The sequence below is a fragment of the Tachysurus vachellii genome, chromosome 2 (genome assembly GCF_030014155.1).
Source record: "Tachysurus vachellii isolate PV-2020 chromosome 2, HZAU_Pvac_v1, whole genome shotgun sequence".
Taxonomy (NCBI): domain Eukaryota; kingdom Metazoa; phylum Chordata; class Actinopteri; order Siluriformes; family Bagridae; genus Tachysurus; species Tachysurus vachellii.
The window spans coordinates 27838431-27864929 of NC_083461.1; the positions used below are offsets into that span (position 1 = coordinate 27838431).

General features: G+C 38.2%; 1 protein-coding gene across 14 annotated transcripts in view; it reads left to right on the forward strand.

Moving 5' to 3' along the window:
- Positions 1 to 26499, forward strand: part of LOC132841682 (neurexin-1a-like) — a 261155-nt gene that overhangs the window by 187586 nt on the left and 47070 nt on the right. For 9 of the 14 annotated variants that reach the window (XM_060864110.1, XM_060864111.1, XM_060864113.1 and 6 more), the window contains 3 exons: positions 5148 to 5319; positions 16652 to 16741; positions 18309 to 18658. In XM_060864110.1, the coding sequence (XP_060720093.1) occupies positions 5148 to 5319; positions 16652 to 16741; positions 18309 to 18658 (612 nt within the window). The remainder of the gene's footprint in view (positions 1 to 5147; positions 5320 to 16651; positions 16742 to 18308; positions 18659 to 26499) is intronic. The other 5 variants (XM_060864118.1, XM_060864119.1, XM_060864125.1 and 2 more) reach the window with 1 other exon arrangement.

The following is a 26499-nucleotide window of genomic DNA, read 5'->3' on the forward strand; positions in this document are numbered from 1 at the left end:
ACTCGTCACGTCTGAGATTCTAAGTGAATCAATATTCAAAGTGCACGATGCATCAAAAAGACGAGTGTGTTGCTGGAGGGGAGACGCTCATGCGACTTCATGCGTCTGATGAACGGCAGAAGAAGAGCGCCGTGTTCTTGGATTCCCACTTTTTCTACTCCACAGACTCTTTCCCCAGGCTAATATCAGCTGTCATGTGTAGAGTCCTATTCTGGAGTATGATGAGCTGCTTGGTGCTGTACACCATACAACCATAAATATCATCTGATAGTCATGGCATTTCCACTATGGATTAAAACGTCACTTATTGTGTCAGTGATTTGAAGGAAAAGGGGTCTGTAAGCTCCAATCACCTTTTACAAAACTGTTGATCCAAAAATAAATTCAGTCCAATTTAGTTACCAAATTAGCAACTAACATTTTCCAGGACATTATCACTGCTGCAACTGCAATGCATTTAGAAAAGGGTTCATATCGATGACACGGGTTCATTCTATTAGTACTGACTCTTTGAACAAGTAGCTGTGCGAATTATTCTACTGTGATGATATATCGAAGATGACAGATGGAGTAACAGATGAATTGATGGATGGATGGATGGATGGATGGATAGACAGATAGATTGATGAGTAGATGAAGGCTTGCATGCATTATAGACAGATGATGGATGGATGGATGGATGGATGGATGGATGGATGGATGGATGGATGGATGGATGGTTAGATGGATCGGTGAGTGGACAAAGGCATGCATGCACTATAGACGGGTCAATGGATGGAAAAATGGATGGACAAACATATGAAAACATGATTAGATGGATGGATGGATGGATGGATGGATGGATGGACAGATAGATGGATGAGTAGATGAAGGCTTGCATGCATTGTAGACAGCTGATGGATGGATGGATGGATGGATGGATGGATGGATGGATGGACAAACAGATGGACACATGATTAGATGGATGGATGAGTAAATGAAGGCATGCATTATAGATAGATGATGGATGTTTAGATGGATGGATGGATGGATGGATGGATGGATGAATGGATGGTTAGATGGATGGGTGAGTGGACAAAGGCATGCATGTACTATAGATGGGTCAATGGATGGATGAATGGATGGACAAACATATCAAAACATGATTAGATGGATGGATGGATGGATGGATGGATGGATGGGTGGATGGATAGACAGATAGATGGATGAGTAGATGAAGGCATGCATGTATTATAGATAGATGATGGATGGATGTATAAACGGATGGATGGATGGATGAATGGATGGATGGATAAATGAGGAGCATTTTTGTGTAAGTATAGAATCTGATCTGGAAAAGGAAGTGCAGCTGTGTTTTCAGCTTGATGTATCTGAACAGAAACAGAAGATGTTGTAGTGGAAATAATCACCCCATCCTCATCCTCCTCTCATTTCTTTCTTTCACTGTGATTCCCTCCTCAACCTCCTGACTGTCAGGATGTGAACTGGAAGCACTCAGATCAGCTTCACCAGTTCATTAAACCCCATTTCACCTTGATGAGCTGTAAATCCCGACTGACGCTTAGAGCTGAGAAACGTTACACACAGCTGAAGTGTCAGTAGATGTTCTGCTTGTAGCCACGATTCCAGTGGAACGTTCCGGAAAACAAACAGCTTTCTAAAAAGTCACCAAACTGCTGCGCATTTTCATTCACCTGAGACGGAGAAGACAATAGTGATGATACTGGATACTGCTAACAAAATTTATTTATTTATTTATTTAAATAATCCAAAAAATAGATAAAGTATTTTTATGATGAATAACAACTGACTCTAATTGATTATTATTCTAATAAAATTGTAATGAAATTTTATTATAAAATAATATTATAAAAGATTCTAATAAGTTTTTTTTTTTTTTTTTTTAAGCTTTCATTTGCACTATTTTTTAAAACATCATAGTTTTCAGAAACAAAATTATCTAGCAATTTTATTATTAAAGGTAAGGTATTATTTTACGGAAAAGGTTATTTTACGGAAAAAACTTATAGTCCAGTTCTTTGATTTGATCCGGGTCTGTTCTCAAGGGAACTTGTAGAACCCTACATCAGATTGCTTCTGTCTCAGAATAGGTTAACGTCTGACATTTTTCCATTACAATATTTTTATATTTTCATTTGAGATCAGATCGAGGTTTGGGCCTGAAAATCAATGAAAAACTTGTCACTTTTATCGAGCTTTCCATCCAGCTGCGATCTGAGAAAATGGTTTTCATGCCTCTGTGTCAAAATCGATCTAGAACCCTGAAACAGAGGGGCTTCCTTCTCGTAACAGATTCCAGCTTTCTGAAGAACCCTTGAGGAACCGTACTTGAGGTTTTTAAGAGATTTGTTGGTGTCTAGCTACAAACACTGTGGGTTTTTCTTCTACATTTCACCAGACGGCGCAGTTTTGAACACCACATCGATGTCACTTTGGCAGAAACGAATCTAAACACAATTACGGATTTAACATGAACGCTGATGGCAAACAAAACCGCAATAATTGTCAAGAATCACAACGTAAGCTTTTTTACTCAGGCAACAGATCTTTGAAATAAGCAGCAAATATCCGCTAATCTAATTACAGCAGCATCTTTTGCTGATGAAGGAAAACTCGAAGCAGTGTTTTTTTTGTGGTTGTAACAATTTCGGTCGACAGTGCGAGCGAAATAGAGGCGTCTTTAGAGAACGTCATGGGGTCCTACTGATATAAAAACAAAACATTTCCTGTTCTTTTTTCTTTTCTCATTTGTAAAGTAAATGAATACTGTAACTTTCGCTCAGCGTGTCTGACAGTCCCTCAGAAAACGTGTCCCATCAAAGCACTTTCCTTTGTTCTACCACCTCCTGCTGCGTAAGAGTCCTCGAGACCGAAGCCGGAACGTCAAGACGCTTACACACTACAGGCAGTAGCTCAGTCTGACAAACACACACCACATGCTAACGCAGTAATTGCATCTTATTCATCTCCCACTGTTTTGACTTGTCCTGTGCTGCCGCTTTTGGAATAAAGAAACTCATAAATATTTGTGGTGACGTGAGACAGACGGCGTCCCAGCAGAGAGACGGAAAACACGGGAGTCGTTCTGCTGAAAAACAAAGCTGCGAGCGTTAGCATTTTACATCAAACACAGCCTAAACAGCTTAGCATGCTAGCATGTGGACTTCTGATTAATCACCATTCCTAACAGAAAGTCATTTTCATCTACATGGTTTGAATTGAGAAGCCGTAAATGTTTTTTTCTTTCCTTTAGAGCTTCTTGTATTGCTGAATTTTTAATTTTTTTTATTTTTTACGCTGGTGTAAATCAGACGACGGTTCGGGTCGACAGGACGGCTTGAGCCGCAAGGCAAATTTCAACACACAGATGGTCAGTGTGTCTGGCAGAAGGGTGAAAGGCTGGAGAGGAAAAACAACACACATGTGTTTGTCTCTTTCAGTACAAAAGAGGAAGAATGGAAATCACCGTCACGCTGCTTTCTCTCTCTCTCTCACATCCAGCGTGACGGCGGTAACGAGCGTCCCCCTGCTGATGGCTAATTTGTATTGATGTCTCTCTTTATATTGACCCGGAATACAGTGGCGGCTGAGTTACATTTTGGTCAACACATGAACATGGGCTCTAATCCAATCAGCACGCAGCGTCTCTGTGTTTTATAAACACAATTACAGATTTCCCAGTGCTCCTCGGTCTATGCTGAGACTCGAGATTGACTTTAATGGACGCTGAGAACCTCAAATGAAAGCCAATGTTTGCTTACGCGCAGTCACGGCGGCTCCGGGAATCAGATTACACTCCACATGTTCTAGCTAATCGTCCCGCATTTTTATCCGCTTTCTATCCATTTTTTTTAATTGCATGTGATGTTTGTTCCCTGTTTATAAGTTCGTAATGTTCAGGTTCAGTTAGCAGACAAAATAATCCAGTGAACATGTTTACGCACCCGATCCGAAGTTCGGCTTCATTTGATCACAATCTGTAAAACATGACAGCAAAACGATCAGCGTGTGTCAGAGAAGATGTTTCATAAACGTCGTCTGGTAGCATGAGGAAGTCTGGATCAGAATTAATCCACAAGAATTACAGAACAATAACAGTCAGGAGATTAGCTCAGTGTGATCGGACATTTTAAACAGGTTCTAATGAACTGGCGACTGACCAACAGCATATCGTTCCTGCTTCAGTCCAAAAATCAGAACAGCAGGTCTGGGCCTGCAAAATATTTTATATATATTTAGGAATGTATATAAAATAATCCTAAATAATGAATTTTTTTTAAATTATAATTAAAAAAAGAACGTTGAATAAAATACAACTACTACTACTAATAAAAGCTTATTTATTTATTTATTTATTAGTTTATTTATTTTTTATTTTATTCATTAATTGATTTTTTTGACAGATTTTTTTTTTTTTTGACATGTTCTTTACATTAGGATAAAAAAAAGATAAAATAATAATAATAATAATAATATTTTTTATTTTATATATATTTTAAATACATAAATATTGTCTTTTTAATAGTACTTATATATCAGCTTTTTTTTTTTTTTACATATTTATTTATTTATGGACGTTTGACTGTTTTGAGTTTTGGGAGGCACGGTGGCTTAGTGGTTAGCACGTCCGCCTCACACCTCCAGGGTTGGGGGTTCGATCCCCGCCTCTGCCTTGTGTGTGTGGAGTTTGCATGTTCTCCCCGTGCCTCGGGGGTTTCCTCCGGGTACTCCGGTTTCCTCCCCCGGTCCAAAGACATGCATGGTAGGTTGATTGGCATCTCTGGAAAATTGTCCCTAGTGTGTGATTGCGTGAGTGAATGAGAGTGTGTGTGCCCTGCGATGGGTTGGCACTCCGTCCAGGGTGTATCCTGCCTTGATGCCCGATGACGCCTGAGATAGGCACAGGCTCCCCGTGACCCGAGGTAGTTCGGATAAGCGGTAGAAAATGAGTGAGTGAGAGAGTGACTGTTTTGACATTTGCAATTTTTTTTTTATTACAGTACTAATTCTATTGGTTCTATTGATCTCTAACCCAAAGCTCTGCCAGAGCGACGCTGATCGTTTATCCAGTGAAGCTTCACATATCGCATCTCTCCATCACTCATCATGCCATCTTTTTTCTTTAGAAAAACGGCCATGTGGCGGTGATCTTCAACGTGGGCACGGACGACATCAACATCGAGGAGAAGTCGAAGTTTGTGAACGATGGCAAGTACCACGTGGTGAAGTTCACCAGGAGCGGGGGTAATGCCACGCTGCAGGTGGATGACCTGCCAGTCATTGAGCGCTACCCCACAGGTACGAACCCCACACACACCTTTCCTTCCACTTTGCAGATCTTCAGTTCTCAGAGATACAAAGCTGCCTGTAGTATGCTGGAGGTTTCTGTCAGTTTGCTGCATTCTCTTTGCTTTAGTTTGTTTTTGTTTTGTTTTTTTTTAACATTTTTTTTTATGCTGATTTTTATATAACCTTATAACCATTTAGTATTTGTCTGTAGGGCCAGATCCTGATTTGGGGGTTGCATTAGTTACCATGGTTACCGTGACGAGTAATACACAGAGCATACACTTTACTTTACGAGCTACTTCACACTAACGTGTCATATTTGGTGGCCGTTCTTTCGGCGCTCGTTCAAGCGTTTTTGCTGCACGGTGTAAAATTTCTGAGCGGCTGTGTTCTATTCCCACGCATTAGTGAACACACACCTGCAGTGCACACACAATGAAAAAAAAGGTCAGATGAGATGTGCCGCATGGAACAAATTGTAATTTGACAATTCAAGTGGGAAAAAAAAAGAATAAAGAAAATAGAAACACGGTGGTGGGTGCGTGAACATGCTGAGCTCAACCATGTCAAATAACTGATCAGTTTAATTATTCATTAATAATAAACACTCACATATTAGACACCAAATACTTTACATGGCATGTAATGATTTTTTTTTTCACAAAAGTTTAACACGTTTACAGAAATTATATTAACGCACATTATCCTCTAATTCCAATATTTTTTTTTTCCCATAACAAAATATCCCGAATTGTTTTATTCTTAATTCTTATTCTTTTTCTCATTTATAAACGATTGTTCTTTTTATTAATGAAACGATAAAACGTTGTAGGATCGTCTCGGAAGCGAGCGGCATCACTAACGTTAACACAATAATGTAATTATATATTTAAATAAATAATAAATGAGAGTTAAATAGTAGCTCATATTTAATATAACATGATATAAAAATATTTATCTCTTTGTTTTTTCTTTTCCTTGAACATGCGATCTGATTGGTCAGGATGCAAAATCAAAAAGCGCTGTCGAAATTTTTATATATTTATTTGCAATTTTTTAGATATATATTTTGGAATCTTTGATAAAAGGACAAAAAGCAGTAGAACTTTTTACAAACGTCCAAACCCCACGTTAAATATTCGAAATATTCTAAGCTGGAGTTTGAGGGGGAAAAAACTAAACAAAGCATTAAAGCAACCTTCCATTAAAAGTCAGCTTAATAAAATCAGTCTAATCATAAAAATAAATCCACACAAGCGGAGCTACCTTCAGTCCAACACGTTTTATTATCCTCGTGTGTGCCGAGTCTCGGAAACATTTCCAGGCCAAATACCTGGAGTTTCGACAAACGATGCCAAAATCAGTTTAATGTTTAACAGCATTCAAAGCCTGGACCAGAAACCGGCCGCATTCAGCCGAGCGATTCTGATCAATTTTGGGTCGGATGTGTAGCCAGACTGTAGGTTCTGCTCCACATCACGCCAGCGATAAGACCGTATAAATGTGGGTTTGGCAGACGGACCTGGACTTGATCTGGACGAGTTAAATGTGGTATTTTCTACGGCGGCATGTGAGTCAAATGAAAGTGTGGGCCGGCGCTGAGCCAAGGTTCTCTATCTGAGGAATAATTACTCTGTTTTTATCCACGTCCTTTTATCCTATTTCAGGAAAATATTCAACAGAATTCTAACCTGCACCGTGATTAATACGATTCAAACAATGAAGTGTGCACGTGTGGCTGAAAGCAGGAAGGTTCTGAGATCGCTTCAAACTCACTCGACAGAATAAACCAATAAAAATCTGGTTGTTTTGTCGACAGTCAGAAGACCTTGTAGCTCTGGAGAGTTCAGAAGGTTATAGGAAACTATTTAAGGTTAGTAAACTCATCCGTCTTCGAGCCGCTTAGCAGCGGCGAACATCTGCAGAGCACAGAAAGATTCGTTTTGTTCTTAAAACCTTACTGAAAGAAAACAAAAAGGAACTTTTAAAAATCTGGCTGTGCATCGTGTATGTAGAGAGTCAGTGCATATAGCTAGCTATTTAGCAACGATCTCCGAGCTAGCGCTAACTCTCAACATCGATAGATAGATAGATAGATAGATAGATAGATAGATAGATAGATAGATAGATAGATAGATAGATAGATAGATATTTGAAGTTCTTAGCAGTATTATAAACATAAATATATATCAATTTTAAAAATGTTTTTTTTTTTTATCTGGGGTCATGAGCTCACAAACAGTACAAGATTTTTCATTCTTTTTTAGAAAGCTTCAGAGGTGTTTTCTGAAAACAGTGACAGGTTCTATTTGAAGATGACATTAAATATCATATCCAACCATCTGTTTAGATGAAATTGTGAGTTTACATACCTGATGAAGATCTCAGACAGATTGGAGGAACTGTCAGCGGCAGGTTTCCAGTCTGTAACAGAAGAAAAGAAAAAATAAAAGCATGCTGATGTTTTTTTGGTGATAATTGCTTCTTTAAATGCGCTCTTAATCAGTTCAAACTGTTCCTGAAAGAAATGAAATAAATAAAAACAACATTAGACGTCAGGAAAAGATCGTCCATTTCACCATCAGCAACACTGACAGCTGGTGATTAATTTTTATTTTTAATTTTTTTATTTATTTATTTATTTATTTTTTTTATGTAATATGTTTTTAGGAAGATCTTCAGTTTAAAAAATGCCCTCCCAAGTCCGGATCTGGCCCTCGCTCTGAAACAGTCATGCTCAGGTTTCTTGGTTCAGTAGTGTTTTAACATGCAGGAAGGTTTTGACAAAAGTGGCAGAAGAATCAAATTGGTGTGTTGGATTGCTGCTTTGTGTTTGTCACCACTTAATAAGAGGGTTATTATGGGATGTTCTGGGATGTGGTTAAAGGTCATTGTGGCTCAGATCGAATGGTTTCTCAGAGATCTCAGTAATCATGAAGAGAGCGAGGAGATACTTCCTTCTTCTGGCTGCACAATAAAGCTTTTCATTTAGGTTTAATAAGTCAGGAGGGATTTAATAAGTCAGTGGCCTGTAGATTGTAAAACCAGACACATTTTTATTTGTTTAAATCATTTTTTAATATACTAGCTTTCATTTATATATAACGGTTCGATAAAATATCAGGGATGAACCTAAAACACAGCATCATCATCCTCATCATCATCATCATTCCAGGAGAAGCTTGAAAGGTGCTTTGTAGATCGTGATGCAAAGTGTCTGAGATCAGAGAGCACCATGTAGGAACGTAAGCACCCTTAAGGAACCCTTCAGGGATTTTACTTAGAGCTTCAATTATTTTGCAGCAACACAACACAACTTTTTTTTTTTTTGCTTTGTTTGAGGAAAATAACAGTTGGAAAAAAAAGGTTCATAAATAATCTTTAAGTACAAAGAAATAACGAGAAAAAAAAAAACTAAAGAAATGAAGAAAATGTCCAGAAGAATCAATCAGACTAAAGTTTACAGTTACATATGGGGTTGTAGAATGTCTACAAAACAACTTCCTGTTATCACTTCCTGTTTAAAACAGCTACAGAAGACTTTCCCTTGGTGGAACATTGACAGCTTTACGTCTGAAGCTGGAGACTCCTTCCATAAATGTTAAACAAACATCTCTGTACAGATCAAACTTCACAGATCGAACTTTTTTTAATCCGATTCGAACGAGGTGTCTTTCTAGGAAATTAATCAACACCTGCTAACAAATCAGATTCCAGAATTCCTCTTAAACTGCATTGTGATGTAACAGTGCTGTTTAACGCTCTGTGATATAATAAATGAGGTGAAAACCAAACCAAAAACTCGCTGCAGTAATAATTTACATTTCTTTCTTTCCCTCGTTTTGTCCTGAGGCTTTGTGATCTCCTGCACTCGTCTGTACCGGTTTAGCTTCATTCGCACGGCTAAACGAACTCTAATGAAATAAACAGCATTTTAGATTCAATGAGCTGGAGGAAACGCAGTCCACACATCGAATTAGAGCTTTATGACGTATCATGAGCTTAATGGCATAAGAACTCGCTTGTTTCGAGTGAAAAATATTGTTTTTAACCGACGGCAGCCTGCAGACGCTCAGAAAAGGAAATCTCATTTTTACAGCCAGGAAACAGGCTATTATACAGCATGAGATTTAATCCAGGAGGGATATATGAGGGGAAAAAAGAGCTGCTCTGTTCTTATTTGGAGTGAGGTTTGGAGAGTAAAGACATGTAGCTGTGACGGTTTGAGATTTCAGCTCAGGATGTTAACCCTCAGCTCCATTCTGCCTGTCCAGTGCCTTTATTTCCTGATTCTACCTGAGGCAAGCAGCAGCTATGTAGGGACTCCTCTATGAAATGCTCTTTCGGTGTGATGAAAGTGACATGCATGGCTGAAAAGGTCAACAATCATCGCAGGACATACGACAGGAGACAGACAGCCCTCGTTCAGCGATAATGATGAGCCTGTCATGCTGCATTTTAATCATGTGGGCACACGGGGAAGATTTATATATATATATATATATATATATATATATATATATATATATATATATATATATATATATATATATATATATATATACAATGTAGACTTGAATATCTCCCATATAGAGATTCTGTGTTCATTCTCTTCTCTGATTCTGAATTCTCAGATCTGATTGGTTCGAAGGTGTGAATTAACTTTGTACAGCAGCAGGTTTCTCTTCCGTATACGTTTCTATGGTAATGCCTCAAACGTAAGAACTTGCGGTTATCGATATGGCAAAGGTTTCTGTTCTTTTATTGGAAGGAGTGTCCAGTGTCAGTGATTTGTACTGGATCTTTCAGTAGGTTTTATGCCACAATGGAAAGATAAAGTGCGTTTTTTTAGACTTATTAACTTCTAAGTGAACAAAATAAAAGAAAATAAAGATATAGTGTAACTTGTTCAACAACATTATTATTTTATATGCTTTTACAAAAAATAATGGATTATAATTTTTTTTATCACACAATTAGCACAATAAGCTATTAAACACTTTTTTTAGATGTTCATTTGTTTATTTGCTATTTCATTCATTTGAGGTGAATCTTCTGTATTGATATCGCTGTTGTATTGAAAATTCATCTTTTATACTTTTATTTTACACCAGTTAGTGTCAGGGATCCTTTTAGTGAAGGTTTGTTTCCTATAAGCAACATCGCAAAAAAAAAGTAATAAAAGAAAACAAGAAAAATGTCAAAAAATTTCATTCTCTCTTTAGTTTTTACGTTCTGAAATCACAAAGTGGTTCTAAAAGACATTGGCATCATTCAGAATGTTGTTATAAAATACAGCCTTTAATATTCCATTTAATTTGATTTTAACACCAATTCAGCGTAACTATGTGTGGAAGTAAAAATGTCCTAGTGGTGAAAGAGAGAAGAACTTCACACTTTATGCACTAGAGTTCCAGGGAATTTTCACCTCCGTCTGTTCTCACTGTAGACACCCCGGGGTGTGTGATGTCACGGACAGACAGACGGTGGCTGGAGGTGCGGGTTCATATCCAGACTTGCCTCGCTGATTGCAGCTCAGTTGTGAAATCCAATAAGTTCTGAGTTTTTTGAGACACCACAAGGAGGAATCACTTCTGAGTAGAGCAACCAAGCTTCCACCACCGAGACGTCTGTCGTTTAAAATATCAGTGACGAACTAAAAACACACCGCATCCTCATCGTTCATGGTTCTGTTTCAAACCAATGCAACAAAACAAAGTGTTTCCAGAACAGAGAGATTGATATAAGAACCTTCAAGGAACAGTTGAGGAATTTTGCTGTGAGCATCAATGATACTTCAGATAAGGGGTTTTCTTTTGGTTGAAATTAAAAAATAAAAAAATTAAAAATTCTTTAATAATTAACCTTTTTTAATCTGCTGTGGTTTAGAGGAATAAACTGCTTCAGGACATGTGATTGTAAGAAAAGTAATAAACTTGATGGTGGTATATACATTTTTCTATAACGTTTCTCTCTAACCTGCTTGCCTGATTTATGGCGTAATAAGTTGGTGTCTTGTTTTTTTTGTTTTTTTTTTTTTAAATGCATGGGGGTCACAAACATTTGCACGGCACAATACTTTGGCAGCTAATTAGAAGGTTTTGTGTAGAATCCAGTCAGGGAAGAAGGAAAAAATTATATCCAGCAAGAGCTTGGTCAACTTTCTCATTAGTTTGGTTTCAATTTGCACGGCTGAATAATCCCAATCATTCCCCTCACCAAGGGCTTGTTCTCAATCTGAGATTCAACATGAGGGTCAAAACACCAGGGTTTTAAGCTTAAACCTCCAGATTCTCTGAAGAGCTCTTAATAAATCCTGTCTGGAATTGATTTCTCACCGTTCCCCAAGGGCAGTTTAACAAATCTCGTTCTTTTTGGCACCTCTAAAAATGGCTGCTCGTTCCGACGTGGTGTTTTGTTTGTTTTTCCCAAACGAGCAATTATCACATGCAATGAAAATCAGGTAAAAGAAAGGATAAAAGGTTCTAAAAGCTTTTTCCCACCATATGGTTAAGAATCCAATAAGTTGTCAAGGATGCGATTTGAATTAAACTATTGTTGTGAGAAACATTGTGTGTGCTGATGTTTAATTACAGGGTTGTGTGTTACAGGGAAAGTGTTTTAACCGACACCAAAACTCGAGGGTTTCTCCAGTTCATTTGTTTTGCTGTTTGATCTTTTCTTTTACAGACGTGAAACAAAATGGATCTTTTATTTTGTCTATATATTTTCTTAAGCATCTGCATTGTTCAACCTGACAACACAGCAGGTAGGAGTGATTACTCATAGTTACTCTTAGCTCAAAGTTGATTCGTCCCTATAACCACATGTCCTGAAGGGTTTTATACACAGTGATTTGCCAACAATCCGTTTTGTTTATTTGTTCAAGAGTTACACATTGTATTTTTTTGTCCATTTATGTACCGTACGGTATGTAGAGCTGTCTCTTTGGTATCTAGAAACTTAAAAAAAAAAAAAATAATTGGTTGTCAAATGAATATGCCTTTAGGGGGTTAATATTAAAAGGCAAAAACAGCAGAAATTCCTGTAAGAAATTCACCTGAGAAGTTCTTTATATTACCTCACAACAGCATTTGTGAGAGACTAATTTACATTAACTTCAGGTGTTCAGTGATCCAACATATTAATGCAAATATAGAAATGAAACAATTGCAAGCTTTGAGATGTTTGAACTCTTGAAATCATTGGAATTTTTGTTTGTATGTTAGTTTCCGAGGCTTATTCTAAGATAACGACTTTGATGGATTTGAGAGTGAGGACGGGCCAATGGAGGAGGACACCGGACTCCCTGTTGAAGAACGAACCTGTTCAGCCCATTCAGTTTAGCTAAATAAAAGTCCAGAAGAACCATGGTTCGATCAGAAACTGATTACATTTACAACACCACAAACTGGGGTGTAATTCTGTCATTCTGTAGTTGTCACTTTTTGTCGCTTTTTTTGGTAGAAACATCTTTTGTTACCAAGTCAGACAAAATCCCAGCATGGTATTGATGGCTGTGAGCTCTGAGTGCCTCTTTGTATTTACAGCATAATGCTAGGCTTTTTTTCCCTTTTTTTTTTTTTTTTGTTGCTGCCAATTCTATGTATAAAAACAGCTTATACATTTTCTTAAATTCTGCCAATAACGCTTTGTAAAGGAGACACCTCAGGAGGCGCAAACATACAAATAAGCCTTAGGTGGCATAAGATCGAAAGTTAAACTAGCAAGTAAATTTGCCAGGGCAAAGAACAGAAAATGGGATGGAAAAAAGAAAAGTTGGCTCTCACAAGTGTAACTTTAGAATCAGAGATTTGCAATACAATTTAAATCCTGGAGATAGCAAGTCTGTTTCTTGGAGTCCAAGGCAGCAGACCTGGGCCTTCTCTCTGGGAGGGAAGGATAGATGTTCTTTGTCTTCTGACACTGACGTGTTACATGTTAACTGTCTTTATCTCAGGCTGGCACACCCTGTAATCTAACACCAACTATAGGCTAACTATTAAAAAACTAATCAAACACTGGAATTATTTTTAGGGGCCAACTTGAGGGGAAAGCTTGAAAGTTTAGATCTTAATCCCGGAATTTGACTTTTTTGTTGACTTTAACAGAATTTGGACTGGGTTTGAATTTGACTGAGGAGTTACATCTCAGCACTCGACACAGACTCATTAACTTGGTTCTCAAAGGTACAGGACTCAACACAGGCCTAGTCCTCTGTCCTCCTTCTAGTCTCCACTTTGATTTAGACCCTCCAGCTGTTGACTCTGGACTCAATTCGGATACCACTGCTATTACTATGTGGCTCGAGACTGTGGGCAGACTGACTTGGGACTCGACTCGACTCTACAGCTCTAAACTAAACTTGACTCTCTGTTAGGAAGTCTAGACTCAACTCCATCTCTACAGCTCTGGACCCTGCACTCAGTTTCTACAGCTCAACAGACTCTGCATCTCAAGAATCTGACCTTGAATCAGATCTTACAGCTTAAGTTTCAGTACCTGACTCAGATCTTATGACTCAAGACTCAGAGCCTGACTTAGATCTTACCGCTTTGACTCTTTGACTGGAAACTCTGAACTAAAGCGTGACCCTACGCTGCATTTGATGGTCTCAAAACAATAAAACAATATATACGTTAGCAGCACATTAGCAACAGCTCAGTAAGATGCTAATACAGTAGCTACATGTTGAAATGATAAAGAACAGATACTTTGGACTACAGTTTGAACAGAATACAATCCAAATAGTTCTATTTTTACACAATACATATTTTATACAGTTAAACATTTATGTATACATTAGCAAGCTCATCGTGTCAAGTCTTATTGTGGTACAAATGTTGTGTATTAGCATCGCGTTTACGGCAGTGTTATTATACCCAGTGACATGGTGGGAGCGACGGATCAGCCTGTTGACTGAGCTTAAAGCCTGAGGGTTTCTGCTCTCGCTTACACAGCATGAATAATTAGAGAGTAATAACTCTGAATTCATTTGCCTCTCTACTCCCCCTCCTTCCTGTTTCCTCTGGCTACAGCACTCTGTAGTGTTGTCTAACCTCCCACCTTGCGTGCGACCTCTCCACGGCGAGATGTTTTGCGTGTCAGCAGGTGGCTGATGGGATTGAGGCAGGCCTCGGGCCTACCACACTTACCCAGATATGAAGTGACAAGTATTTATTACACTCTGCACTGACACCTTCTACCTTTGCTTTTTCAATTCCCACCTGCTATGCTATAGCGAACAAGTTTCTTTAAGCACAATGAATGTTTTTCACATTGTCCTCGGAAGGTGAGGACGGGAAATGCTTACTAGACACTCAGAGATGTTCGTTTTACTTTCAAATGAATAAAAGAGTGTTTCGTTCCAACATTAAAGTCACCTCAACTGAGCCATTCATCAAACTTTAGCTTTTATTTTCTGCACTGCCTTGTGCAGTTCCTCCGAGTCAGAATTGTTATCTTTCACAGCTCTGCTTGTGAGTCGTTGGCCTAGTTTACACATTAAAGACTTGGAATGTCAAAGCAAATGCTCTGTACCGGAAAGAAAGACGTGTTTGTTTTTTTTTTACTTTTTTTTAATCATATGGTGAATAATGCATCGTCTGATCCTTCCTCGGATCACACTCGGAAATAAAATCCTGTGATGTAAACGTTTCAGAATTAGATTTTTTTTTCTTCCATTTAGTTCTTCCTATCATAGGACAGCTGGCAGGCAGGGAAGGTGAAGGCGAACACGTGATTCATAGTTGCGGTCTCTTGATGCCATTTTGCCCAAATTTCTAAACTATTCAAGCAGGTTTTGATGTTTCCCAAAGTTCCCAAAGCAAAAGTCAGGATAGATTTGAGTCTTAATTGTCACTGGAGCCAAACTCAGGGCATCATCTTCAAAAATAGAGGTTTTATTTACAGCATTTTATGATTTATGTTCTTCATTTTAGGGGGCACGGTGGCTTAGTGGTTAGCACGTTCGCCTCACACCTCCAGGGTTGGGGGTTCGATTCCCGCCTCCGCCTTGTGTGTGTGGAGTTTGCATGTTCTCCCCGTGCCTCGGGGGTTTCCTCCGGGTACTCCGGTTTCCTCCCCCGGTCCAAAGACATGCATGGTAGGTTGATTGGCATCTCTGGAAAATTGTCCGTAGTGTGTGATTGCGTGAGTGAATGAGAGTGTGTGTGTGTGCCCTGCGATGGGTTGGCACTCCGTCCAGGGTGTATCCTGCCTTGATGCACGATGACGCCTGAGATAGGCACAGGCTCCCCGTGACCCGAGGTAGTTCGGATAAGCGGTAGAAAATGAATGAATGAATGAATGTTCTTCATTTTTTTTGTTTTTAAATTTTAAAAAACAAAAACAAAAAAAAAAAAACAGAAAACCAGACTTAACTTTTGCTTTGGATGTGAGTTGGTGTTGTAATAACACCCCACTGGCATTGCTGAGAAAAACCTTTCCCTTTGAGCCAACATCTCCAACCTTCCATTTTTCTTTTAGAGGTTAGCATCAGTTCTATCTGTATACCAAAGAAGCTTTGCAAATCCCAACATCAATCATTAACACTCGTTAGTTTTCTCATGGGTTATTTCCAATACAGCACGCTGAGATCTGACACATTTTCTGAGTTTTTTTTTTTTTTTCCTTTTTCTCACTTTTCTGGATATTTCTGTCAGTTGATAAGCAGCAAATTGGGGATTATTTTCATAAAAAAAAACAAAAGCTTTTGTCAAAACCTTGATCCACTTGTTTACTTGTTTACTTCTCTGCTGCTTGAACTTATTTCCTGCTCTGTCTTTTGACCTTCCGATTGCTGTGAGCACTGTGTTCATGGCTAGCATAATTAGCATGATAAATAGTATTTTTTTAAAGTAATTGAAAATGAAAATGTGAATTATTTATATATTTATAATTTTCATTTATTTTAGACATTGGAATGCCTTCGAACTGATAATTAGGCATAAAAAAGAAAGAAGGAAGGCATTGATAAAATGTTTCAGTAATGTGTAACTAGAATATAAAAAAAGAGTAAAAATTAAGTATTTTGTTGTAAATATCCAGTTGTCTTATGAATATTGGTAGAATTGGATGTGTTGTTTTAGCTTAACTTTAATTTCTTTAATCTCAATAATTTACAAATTATTATGTAAATTAATGTTCACGTAATGTAGCGCTAAGATAAATTAAAAAAAAGTTAAATTGGTCAACTTTGTTGTTTTTAATCATCCTAAATTTTTCCTAAAAAAAAAAAAAAAGATATTAAAAATTGTGCAGTTGTATAGTTCAGGCTTCTACCATTTAACCCTTGACCTTTCAGATTGTAACCAATGAAATGTCTCTTTAAACTTTAAAGGCAACATTGATAACGAACGACTGGCGATCGCTAGGCAGCGAATCCCATATCGACTCGGTCGAGTAGTTGACGAATGGCTACTCGACAAAGGTAAAAACCCCATGATTAAAACTTAACCAGTAATTTGAACTTTAAAGTAATATTTTTGCAGCACAACTAAACTACTAAATTAAATGTGCAGTTAAACAGACACTAATAACGAAAGTTTTAAAAGCAGATAAATATAGTTTGAAGTTAATTTAATGTATTGAAGTGATTGACGTTTTTTTATATAGAGATATATTTTGTAGCTAGAGATTTTTCTGTTTGCTGTTAATTCCAGGTTAAAGGGACTGTAATGTAAATCTAATTAGTTTATAAACTTTATATGTAAATCAGTAATCCAAATATTTATTTATTTAAATGATAAAAAGCTTAAATTAACGTTCATTGTGTTTGCAATGTAGATTTGTTTCTACTTGTAATGTCATGTGTACGCATGTGGAATTGTTTCATGTCTTTATGAGAGTAAACGCCTCTCGATGCTAAATAGATTAAGAACTTAATTGGCATCAAAAGTCCCTTTAACGGAAATGTAAAATGTTAAATATAGGCATAAAGGCATAAAGTAAAAGATAAAACGGCGAGAAATGACGTTGAAATTAAGTGCATGCTTGTGTTGTTTGTTGGTGTTTTCTTAGTTGTTTTTTAATTTCTTTATTTAATTTTTTTAAATAAATTTTTGGGAAGAAAAACAAACCTCCTACAGTGAAAAGCTGTCATTTTTTTTTATTATTCTTTTATCAGAATGTTCATCCGTTTAGTTCTTTTTTATTAAATCCCATTTGTCCATTGGGTTTCTTTTTTTAAATTAATACCTGATTTGTCACCTTGTTATTGTTAATGTTCACCTTTCGTCTCATGACTGTTTATGGATTATGTTTTGTTTTTGGTTTTTTTGCTTTTTGCTAAAAGGTGCCTACAGTTTCGAATCAGACCCCCGGATGAAAGATTTTGTCGATTTGATCTTTTTTGATGCGACGCTCAGGTTTTAAAGAGCGAACATCTTGTCTCCGAACGCTAATTGGCTGACAAAAAAGCTGAAACATCTGTTTTTGATGCCGCTACAACATTAGCCAAGAACAACTCTCTTTAACCACATATGGAGAGAAAGAGAGAGAGAGAGAGATTTTTACAGCAACTTCATTAATTCTGACAAACGATTGGAGGCTTTGTGTTTTTAAGTAACTGTATGTAACTGTATGACTAAAAGACTCACTGAGAGAAATGTCCTTTTAGCAAAATAAAAAAAAGAAATTTTTTTTTAGTTGATGTTTCTTGTTGTTTTGCCATCCTGTGGTATCTTTTTATACAGTATATCTTCATTTCATTTTCCAGGCACTCTCATAGTCATAACAGCAGATAAATTACAAGCCGCTCCCGCCGGCGATGGGTAATTTATCCTGCTCGTTACCCGCCGGCCAAATAATCCGTCTTTTTTCTCAGGCGTGATTATTCCACAACATTCTTCCCTTACCATATTTTAAATGTATTTATTTATTTATTTATTTATTTATTTTAATTTTAGATTGGATGTTGTTGTTGGACAGAGTGTGGGCGCTCGTGCCTTGCCGTCCACCGGAGCTGGATTGTTTTTTTTTCTGTTTTCCTCCATCAGGTCGTCAGCTCACCATTTTTAACAGTCAGACTACGATCCTGATCGGAGGCTGGGAGCGAGACAAGACTCCCTCCTTCCAAGGCCAGATGTCTGGCCTCTACTACAACGGGCTGAAAGTGTTCAACATGGCTGTCGAGGGAAACCCCAACGTCCGTGTTGAGGGCAGCGTGAGGCTGGTAGGCGAAGCGCCTTCCTCGTCCTCCTCCTCGTCCTCCTCCTCTTCTTCCTCCTCCATCACACCTCAGTCCAACGCCTCCACCTCCGTTATGGAGACCACCACGACCACCAGCAGCACCACCACCGCCTCCAGCCGCAGAGTAAAGCAGACCACGCCCAGAGACACGCAGCAGGTTAGGAGCTTTCTTCTTTCTTTGATTCTTTCTTTTGCCTTGATACGACGATGCCGTACGATCTGCCATCTCAGGTACGATCTGCCATCTCAGACGTTTCCTGCATAACATCACATGCAGCTGTATGTGTGTGTGTGTGTGTGTGCTTTGTTTGTTGATTTGAAGCAGTTAGCTTAAGCTATGTTTTCTACATTTTAAAGAAAAAAATCATTTTAGAATTTAAAACAAATTTCTGTTAAAAAAACATTTTTCTTTTATAGAAATTTGTTTTAAATTCTAAACAAATGTTTGTCTGAGATCAAACAAGCAAAAAAATCAAACAAATCTGTAAATATTCATCTATTCTTTTTCCTGTTTACAGTTTGGGCTTGTTGCTGATTTTGTTTGTTCACTGCCAGTTTTATTATTAATTTCTGCTTAAATTTGTTCCTTGTGTCTGACACTTGACTCTCGAGTAGGTGTGATTTTAAAGAATTTACACTGATTGAGGTGCTAATAGAGCTCCTGAGGTCCAGTTATGACTCCATGCAATAGCAAAGATGGTTATCTGTAAACTCCACCCACTTTAGATGGTGTCAGAAAGGTAGGTGACATTTCCAGCATTATTGCCTCATAAGGTAAAGGAACTGTGTCTCATGTTTTCAGCCTCGACTCTATTTCACATATTCATCTGTTATCGCTGATGTAAAAGTGATTTTGTGAAAGAAATTCTGTCTTTTTCTGAAAAAAAAAAAAATCTTAAAAATGGATGCTTTTATTGAAAAAGGAACCAGGACATTCTTTAGACACAGATTTTTGCACTCATGGCTCTTACGCATGTCAGTGTTATTAACATGGCATTCTACTGTATTAGTGGCCATTTTGTCTTTTTTTTATATGATTGAATGCATTTTTTTTTCTACGCCTGAATCTGAGCACAACAGAGCGAGATCTCAGACATACAAATCGTTCGAGGCCGGTCGCATTCAGTAGAGTTGGTTAGTAGGAATACTAAGAAAAATTCTTATTTGTTCTTGTTCTTCGTGGCTCACAGATGTTGATATCATGATGTTGTCCTAGTTGAGCATACAAAAAAGAAATAATGCAATAAAAAGGCCACCAGTTTGACCTGCTTTATCTCAATACACATGATTTATTTATTTATTTATTTATTTATTTATTTATTTATTGCAGAGTCGTTTCTTACATTCCTGAATAGCGTTTTTCTTTGCTGGTGAGTCGTTTTTGTGCTGAGAAAGCGAAGTGGTTTGGATGCCGAGCCCTCATTCAGGTCAGCTTGTTATCATCCGAGTGTCCGATCTTTAAGTAGTGTGGCCTGGAGGTCCTTTTCCGACCTCACGCTTCACAGAGCACGTACTGTAGAAGCCCCAGAAGCAGCCGGAGCCCAGATTGTATTGTGCTCACGGCTCCTCGCACTGATTGCACAGTCAGGAACAAAAGAAAAAGACTTTTTTTTTTTTTTTTTGGTGAAGCGACGAGCACCAAATCGCAGTGTGTACTGAATCATGAATCGATGCTCGTACCAAATTGGTGTGCATTGTGTGGAGCGAAGCGCTGAAGCTCTGGAGGTGAAATTGCAGGGTTCCGCTTGATCAGAACCAAAGAGACAGCAGCGCCGCTATTAAATCTGGGGCGCTGTATAAACAGCAGGGTCTCATACAATAAGATTTCCCTTTGCTATATATATATATATATATATATATATATATATATATATATATATATATATATATATATATATATATATGTATATAAATTTATCCCCAGCTTCAGAGTTTCTCTTCTTTCTGTTTTCCAAGAAAAATGTGCTAATTAGAAAACGACAGTTTTGAATATTTTTCTTATTTCTTCAAATGAATAAAATTTTTAGAACAAATCCTACCATGTGGAAATTGTATTGCAATTACGGATTGGTATTAATCCGTATTAAATTGCTGTTTCCATAGTAAAAGTTTGCATAACTTAACAATTACAGAAGGAGTCGGAGGTAAAGCTGAAACTTTTGGCTGGAGTTTTGTCAGAACCGTGACTATTTATTTATTTTTAAAACTATTTATTTGTTTGTTTGTTTTTTGTTTGTTTGTTTATTGTGTGTGAATATTAAGGGTAGCTAGAAATAGACAAAAAGGCAGACATCACGTTACGTTACACCTCTGGGTATTTGACTGTTTTCTTAAATGACTTTTTTCCAGTTTTGTTCCTTTCATATTACAGCAAGTTCAAGTAAAATGTTTGTATTTATTAAAGAACATCAAACTTCTTATCCGTTTCCAGCCGCATTTAATGTTCAGCGGGTTTGTTCTCATATCAGCTTCCATTGGATAGCGTCAGGTCACATTTAATCGTGTCCTTGATGTGATTTCACTGCTCACTACGAATAATAATAATGTTATCGTGTTGTGTGAGCAGTATATCAGAGCGTATAAATAATATCAATCTTTCACCTGATAATGGAAAAGCTTCAGAAAACGATAACACAGAAGCGACTGTATGGCCAACAAACTTTTTTTTTTAATCGAGGCTCTTTGTACGTCTTCATAATGCAGTCGGCGCTTTTATCTCCATCTCGCATTACATGTGACTATCAGTTTATTCTAGTAATGCGATTTCATCCTCGGCATGGTCAGAATTCATTAGGATCTCCTCCATAAAAACCTGCTCTCTTTCTGCCGTAAATTTGGTGTCAGAGGGTCAGGAGGCTTCGTCCCTGTAAATCTCTGCTAGATCGTTTTCAATCGTTTTCATTTCAAAAATCTGGTTTCTGAGGGGAAAAAACATATAAAAGGAAAAAAATCTTAATTGCTTATTGTTTCACAGCTATGTTACAGCGGGGTGATTAAAAATTAAACGCAAAAAATTCCCTGCTGAGCTACAAGAGCGATGCCAAGCGCTTATAAGACGTAAATAAGCTCATAAATCAAACACAATAACAGATTAAAGCAGGAAATGGAGACCGAAGACGGAAGTTCAGCTGCTACACGGATTCGCGCTCAGGTGTGTTTGTAGATAATGCCGAGTATAATAAAAGACCAGCAGCTAATATGAGATCATTAGATACTGTACTCATCACCATGTGGGAATCTTTCATGGTGTAAATCCAACACACGCTTATACATCTGCTCCGTCAGGGTTAGAATGTGCTCAGGAGAGCATCAGATTCTTGTTCTTGGTGGACAGGAGAGGAACCTGATGTGATCTTCAGTTCTTCTAGTTCATCCAGCTCAAGGGTTGATGTTTTGTCAGATCTGAAATGCTTTTCTGTTCACCAGAGTTGTAAAGAGTGATTATTTTACTTACTATATATGGACTTCCTGTCATTCTCCTCTGAGCTCTCGAGGCATTTCAACCCACAGATCTGTCGCTCAGTCAGTGTGGTTTTGTCTTCTGCTCCATTCTGTGGAAACTCTTAAGACTGTAGTGGGTTAAATCCCAGGAGATCAGCAGCCATGTCAGGTCTTTATCCTGATGTTTGATGGGAACATTTACTGAAGCTCTTCAACTGGATCTCTGTGATTTTATGGATTGAGCTGCTGTCATATGATTGGCTGATTATATAAAGTTTTATTCAAATTCTTTTGATCTTATTTGCATAGGTTCCTCAATGTAGCTGTCATTTATGTGCTGATTATAAAGGAAGGAAGGAAGGAAGGAAGGAAGGAAGGAAGGAAGGATGGATGGATGGATGGATGGATGGAAGGAAGGAGGGAGGGAGGGAGGGAGGGAGGGATGGATGGATGGATGGATGGATGGATGGATGGATGGAGGGATCTACAGGGGAGAAACGGTATAAAATAAATGTTGAAAGTGTAAGAATGTTGGAAATTTTAAATAAATGTAAGACAAAATAAGGAAAGAAAGAAAGAAAGAAAGAAAGAAAGAAAGAAAGAAAGAAAGAAAATAAATAAGGGAGAATACATCAAGACTTAATTCAATACTCCTGATTGGTCAGTCAGTTGTTACATCATCAGTTGGAATCAAATTCTCTCATCATTAATTAAGTTTCAAATGAAATAATAATACAGTTTTTTTATTATTATTATTATTTCCTGAATAGAATGAAATAAACTCCTCAGTTCCTCTGAAGTGATGGTTCCAGCGCAGCGTTTGAAGCTAAATTAAGAAGTATGAGAAATTAGAATATTCTCCTCGTCTCAAGTGTCAGCCTAATGCTGAATTAATATATCCCAATTAAAAAGAAAAAAAACTTCAAATTGCAAAATTGAATGAATCTGATTAGGAGGAGGTTCATAAGGCAAAAATAATTGGCACCAGGGGAAATTCTTTGAAGCTGAAACTCTGAGCGATTCCTCGTCATCCTCGCCGTGGAGCCGGTGGAGGACGTCGGCGTGGAGAAGGATTGCTGTTTTATCTTCCTGATTAATCACAATCAACTCGATCTGAGTTACAAATAAAACAGGAAACCTTTCATCTCACCTCCTTAGCTTTCACTTACGCTTAGTTAGACGACTTCTTCTCTGTGTCGGTGACGGTTCTCTAACCCAAGTGATTGTTTTCTGGATTTGTCACCTAAACACTGTAAAAAAAAAGTACTGTAGACAAGTAAAAAAAAAAAAGTGTCTCGATTTGACACAAAAAACAAGATGAGAGATGATAAACAACTTATACTTTTTTTCAGAAAACACTGAATATTGATTTGGTCGCTGTGAAGCTTATGACCTCATCAGAAAACAAATGCTAACGGGAGGAAGAAGAAAAGGAAAGAACAAAAAAGATTTTCAGGATGTTAAAGCTAACAGAGACATAGCGAGACTTATCTCTGCTCCAAAACAAGGGTTTCAGCTTAACACGCTCTCTCTGACATCCACCCATCATTAATAACGAGTTCAAACCCAGAGGACATGCTGTAGTAATTATCTACTAGCACTCAGAGGAGAAGAGCTGACAATGGAACATGAAACTCTCCAACAGTATGAAGGAAAATTGTGACGAGAGATTCCAAGTGAACGATCTGAGTGTGTGCTCTGTATTGCTGTAGAGGGACTCGGCAGGATCGGACTTACAGTTTCATCAATGATGTAATAAATCCAGAATTTACTTTTTACTGTAGTTTAAGACTAAAGTCACAGAATCCTTGGCCACTTCCCAGAGACTATTCTGATGAAATGGTTAAGCTATGATTAAGAAAGAAAAAAAAGTAAGAAAGATGGAAGGATGAATAACTGGGTGGGTTGGTGGAAGGATATATGTATGGATGGATGGTGGATGGATGGTAGATGGATGAATAGATGGATGAATAGATGGATGGATGGATGGATATTAGATGATGAATGGATAAAGAAAGAAAGATGTCTGGATGGATGGATGAATGGATGGATGGATGGATATTAGATGATGAATGGATAAAGAAAGAAAGATGGCTGGATGGATGGATGGATGGATGGTGGGGTTGATGGTGGCTGGATGGGAGATGGATGGATGGATGGATGGATGAATGGATGGATGGATGGATGGATGGTGGATGGATGAATAGATATTGGATGACGAATGTATTAAGAAAGAAAGAAAGAAAGAAAGAAAGAAAGAAAGAAAGATGGATGGATGGATGGGGTTGATGGTAGCTGGATGGGAGATGGATGGATGGATGGAAGATGGATGGATGGTGGATAGATAGATGAATGGATGCTCTGTAATGTATAAAGTCCACATTGTGTCTAATCATCTAAAACAACACTGTAAAGTGTAGAGCGAGTGTTCAGTGTGATGCTCATGTGAGGATTTCCTTACAGAACTAATCACATATGTCATGCTGCATGATGTGTCGGTGAAGCTGTTGGTGTTCTCTTTATCTGAACACTGCGTGAGGAAGAGGAGGAGGTGTAAGTATTCTGATGAAGAGCCGTCTCCTGTTAGCCGAGTCCAATCACATTCGATTAAGCTCTAATGCAATGCTGACAAACTCTCTTCCAGCGTCAATGACACTCCTCTCTCTCTCTCTCTCTCTCTCTCTCTCTCTCTGAGACTGACAGCTCACTGAGCCAATAAAACGAGTGGAGTTGGAGGTGGTGCTCTCTCTTTGGCACTTGTCGCCTCAGAAGCGAGGCTCTGTCTTTGAGGCACTTTGTTTTAAATAAATATGACATGTTCTGAGCTCTGATATGACTGAAGGTGTCCAGAGGTGGACACGCTTTTTCTCTTTGTCTGGATGGAGACAGTTCCATGTGCTTTCTGTCTTCTACCAGCAGAAGAGAGGAGCATGTGATGGTTATATGATCGTGTTACGACTGATTGCTTTTTAGGTTCATTTAGTAAATAACGAGGATGTGTTTCCATTTATACAACAGGAAAAAGGAGAGAGCACTACCCTGTGTACTGTGGAAAGAAAGAAAGAAAGAAAGAAAGAAAGAAAGAAAGAAAGAAAGAAAGAAAGAAAGAAAGAAAGAAAGAAAGAGATGGATGGATGGATGGATGGATGGATGGATGGATGGATGGAAAAGATAGGAGATAGGAAAGGGAAAGAAAGAAAGTATTAGCAGTGTTTTTTCATAAAGCGATAAAGGAAGGAACTATGGAGAAGGAAGGAAGGAAGGAAGGAAGGAAGGAAGGAAGGAAGGAAGGAAGGAGAAAAAATAAAAGAAGGAAGGAACTATGGAGAAGGAAGGAAGGAAGGAAATAAGGAAGGAATGAAGGAAAGAAATAAGGAAAAATAAGGAAGGAAGGAAGGAAGGAAGGAAGGAAGGAATTAAGGAAAGAAATAAGGGAGGAATGAAGGAAGGAAGTAAGGAAGGAAAAAAAGGAAGAAAGGAAGGAACTATGGAGAAAAAAGGAAAGAAATAAGGAAGGAATGAAGGAAGTTAGTAAAGACTCAAGATTAGTAATTAGTAAAGACTTTAGTAAAAGATTAGTAAAGACTTGAGATACAGTTATCTAGAAATACGTGACTATAATATTCACAGACAGAAGGACGGCACCTTGATGGATTGGAAGCCTAGAGTTGGTTAAGCACTTATGTTTAGCAGAGGAAGTGGAGTTTAAGATAAATTCCAGAAGACTTGTGCAGAAGGCATCAGGAGCGGCACAGGCGTGTGACAAAGCCAGAGGGAGCGTCAGAGCGATGCAGGACATGAGCTGGATCTTCTTAATTAAAAAAACAAGGCCCAGGTTGAGATTGGTTCCCCCTCAGGCTGGCTGGAGAGATGTGAGCGTCTCTGTTCCGTCAGCCGACAGTGATGAATCCACCGTCGCCGTCCAGCGCTTTCTCCCGGATATTAATCACACAGGTGCTGAGAGAGACTCCGAGAGGGTGGATACAATATTAGCACTATTATGTAAGTCACATGGGATGCTCTGATTAAGTAGCTCCTCAAACAAGGCATTTGCTTTCCTCGCTCACGGGGGTGTGAGTGAGCCGCTCACCAGCTCTCCGGAGTCGCCTGGCTTTGGCGTGCTACTATATTTTTTTTTCTCTTGTGGAATCATTCAGGATGGTGGAGATAATTGGTGGAGACATCTGCACTTTCCCACTCGCTGATATTGTAACCGCATGTCATATCGCTTTTTGCCTTCTGCATTACGGCTGATTAGATGTATCACACTTAATTACTAGCACAAACAGGAAGAGCTAGCGCCAGGGTTGACAATGACTAACACTAACACTGCCAATTCCAGGGACTCTTCTGTTATTACGCCTGCAAACATGCTGGACTTTTTTTTTTTTGTTGTTCTGAGCACAACAATAATCGCAGAGCCTCCATTTATCCTGATATCTCTAATCTGGCCAGTGTTGCTTGCGTTTGGCAGTAATTTGTTGACTCTCGCCTGAATGCAAAATGTTAACAAAGCCCAAAGTGTTCTAAAAAAAAGATGCAATGGAATATTGTGAA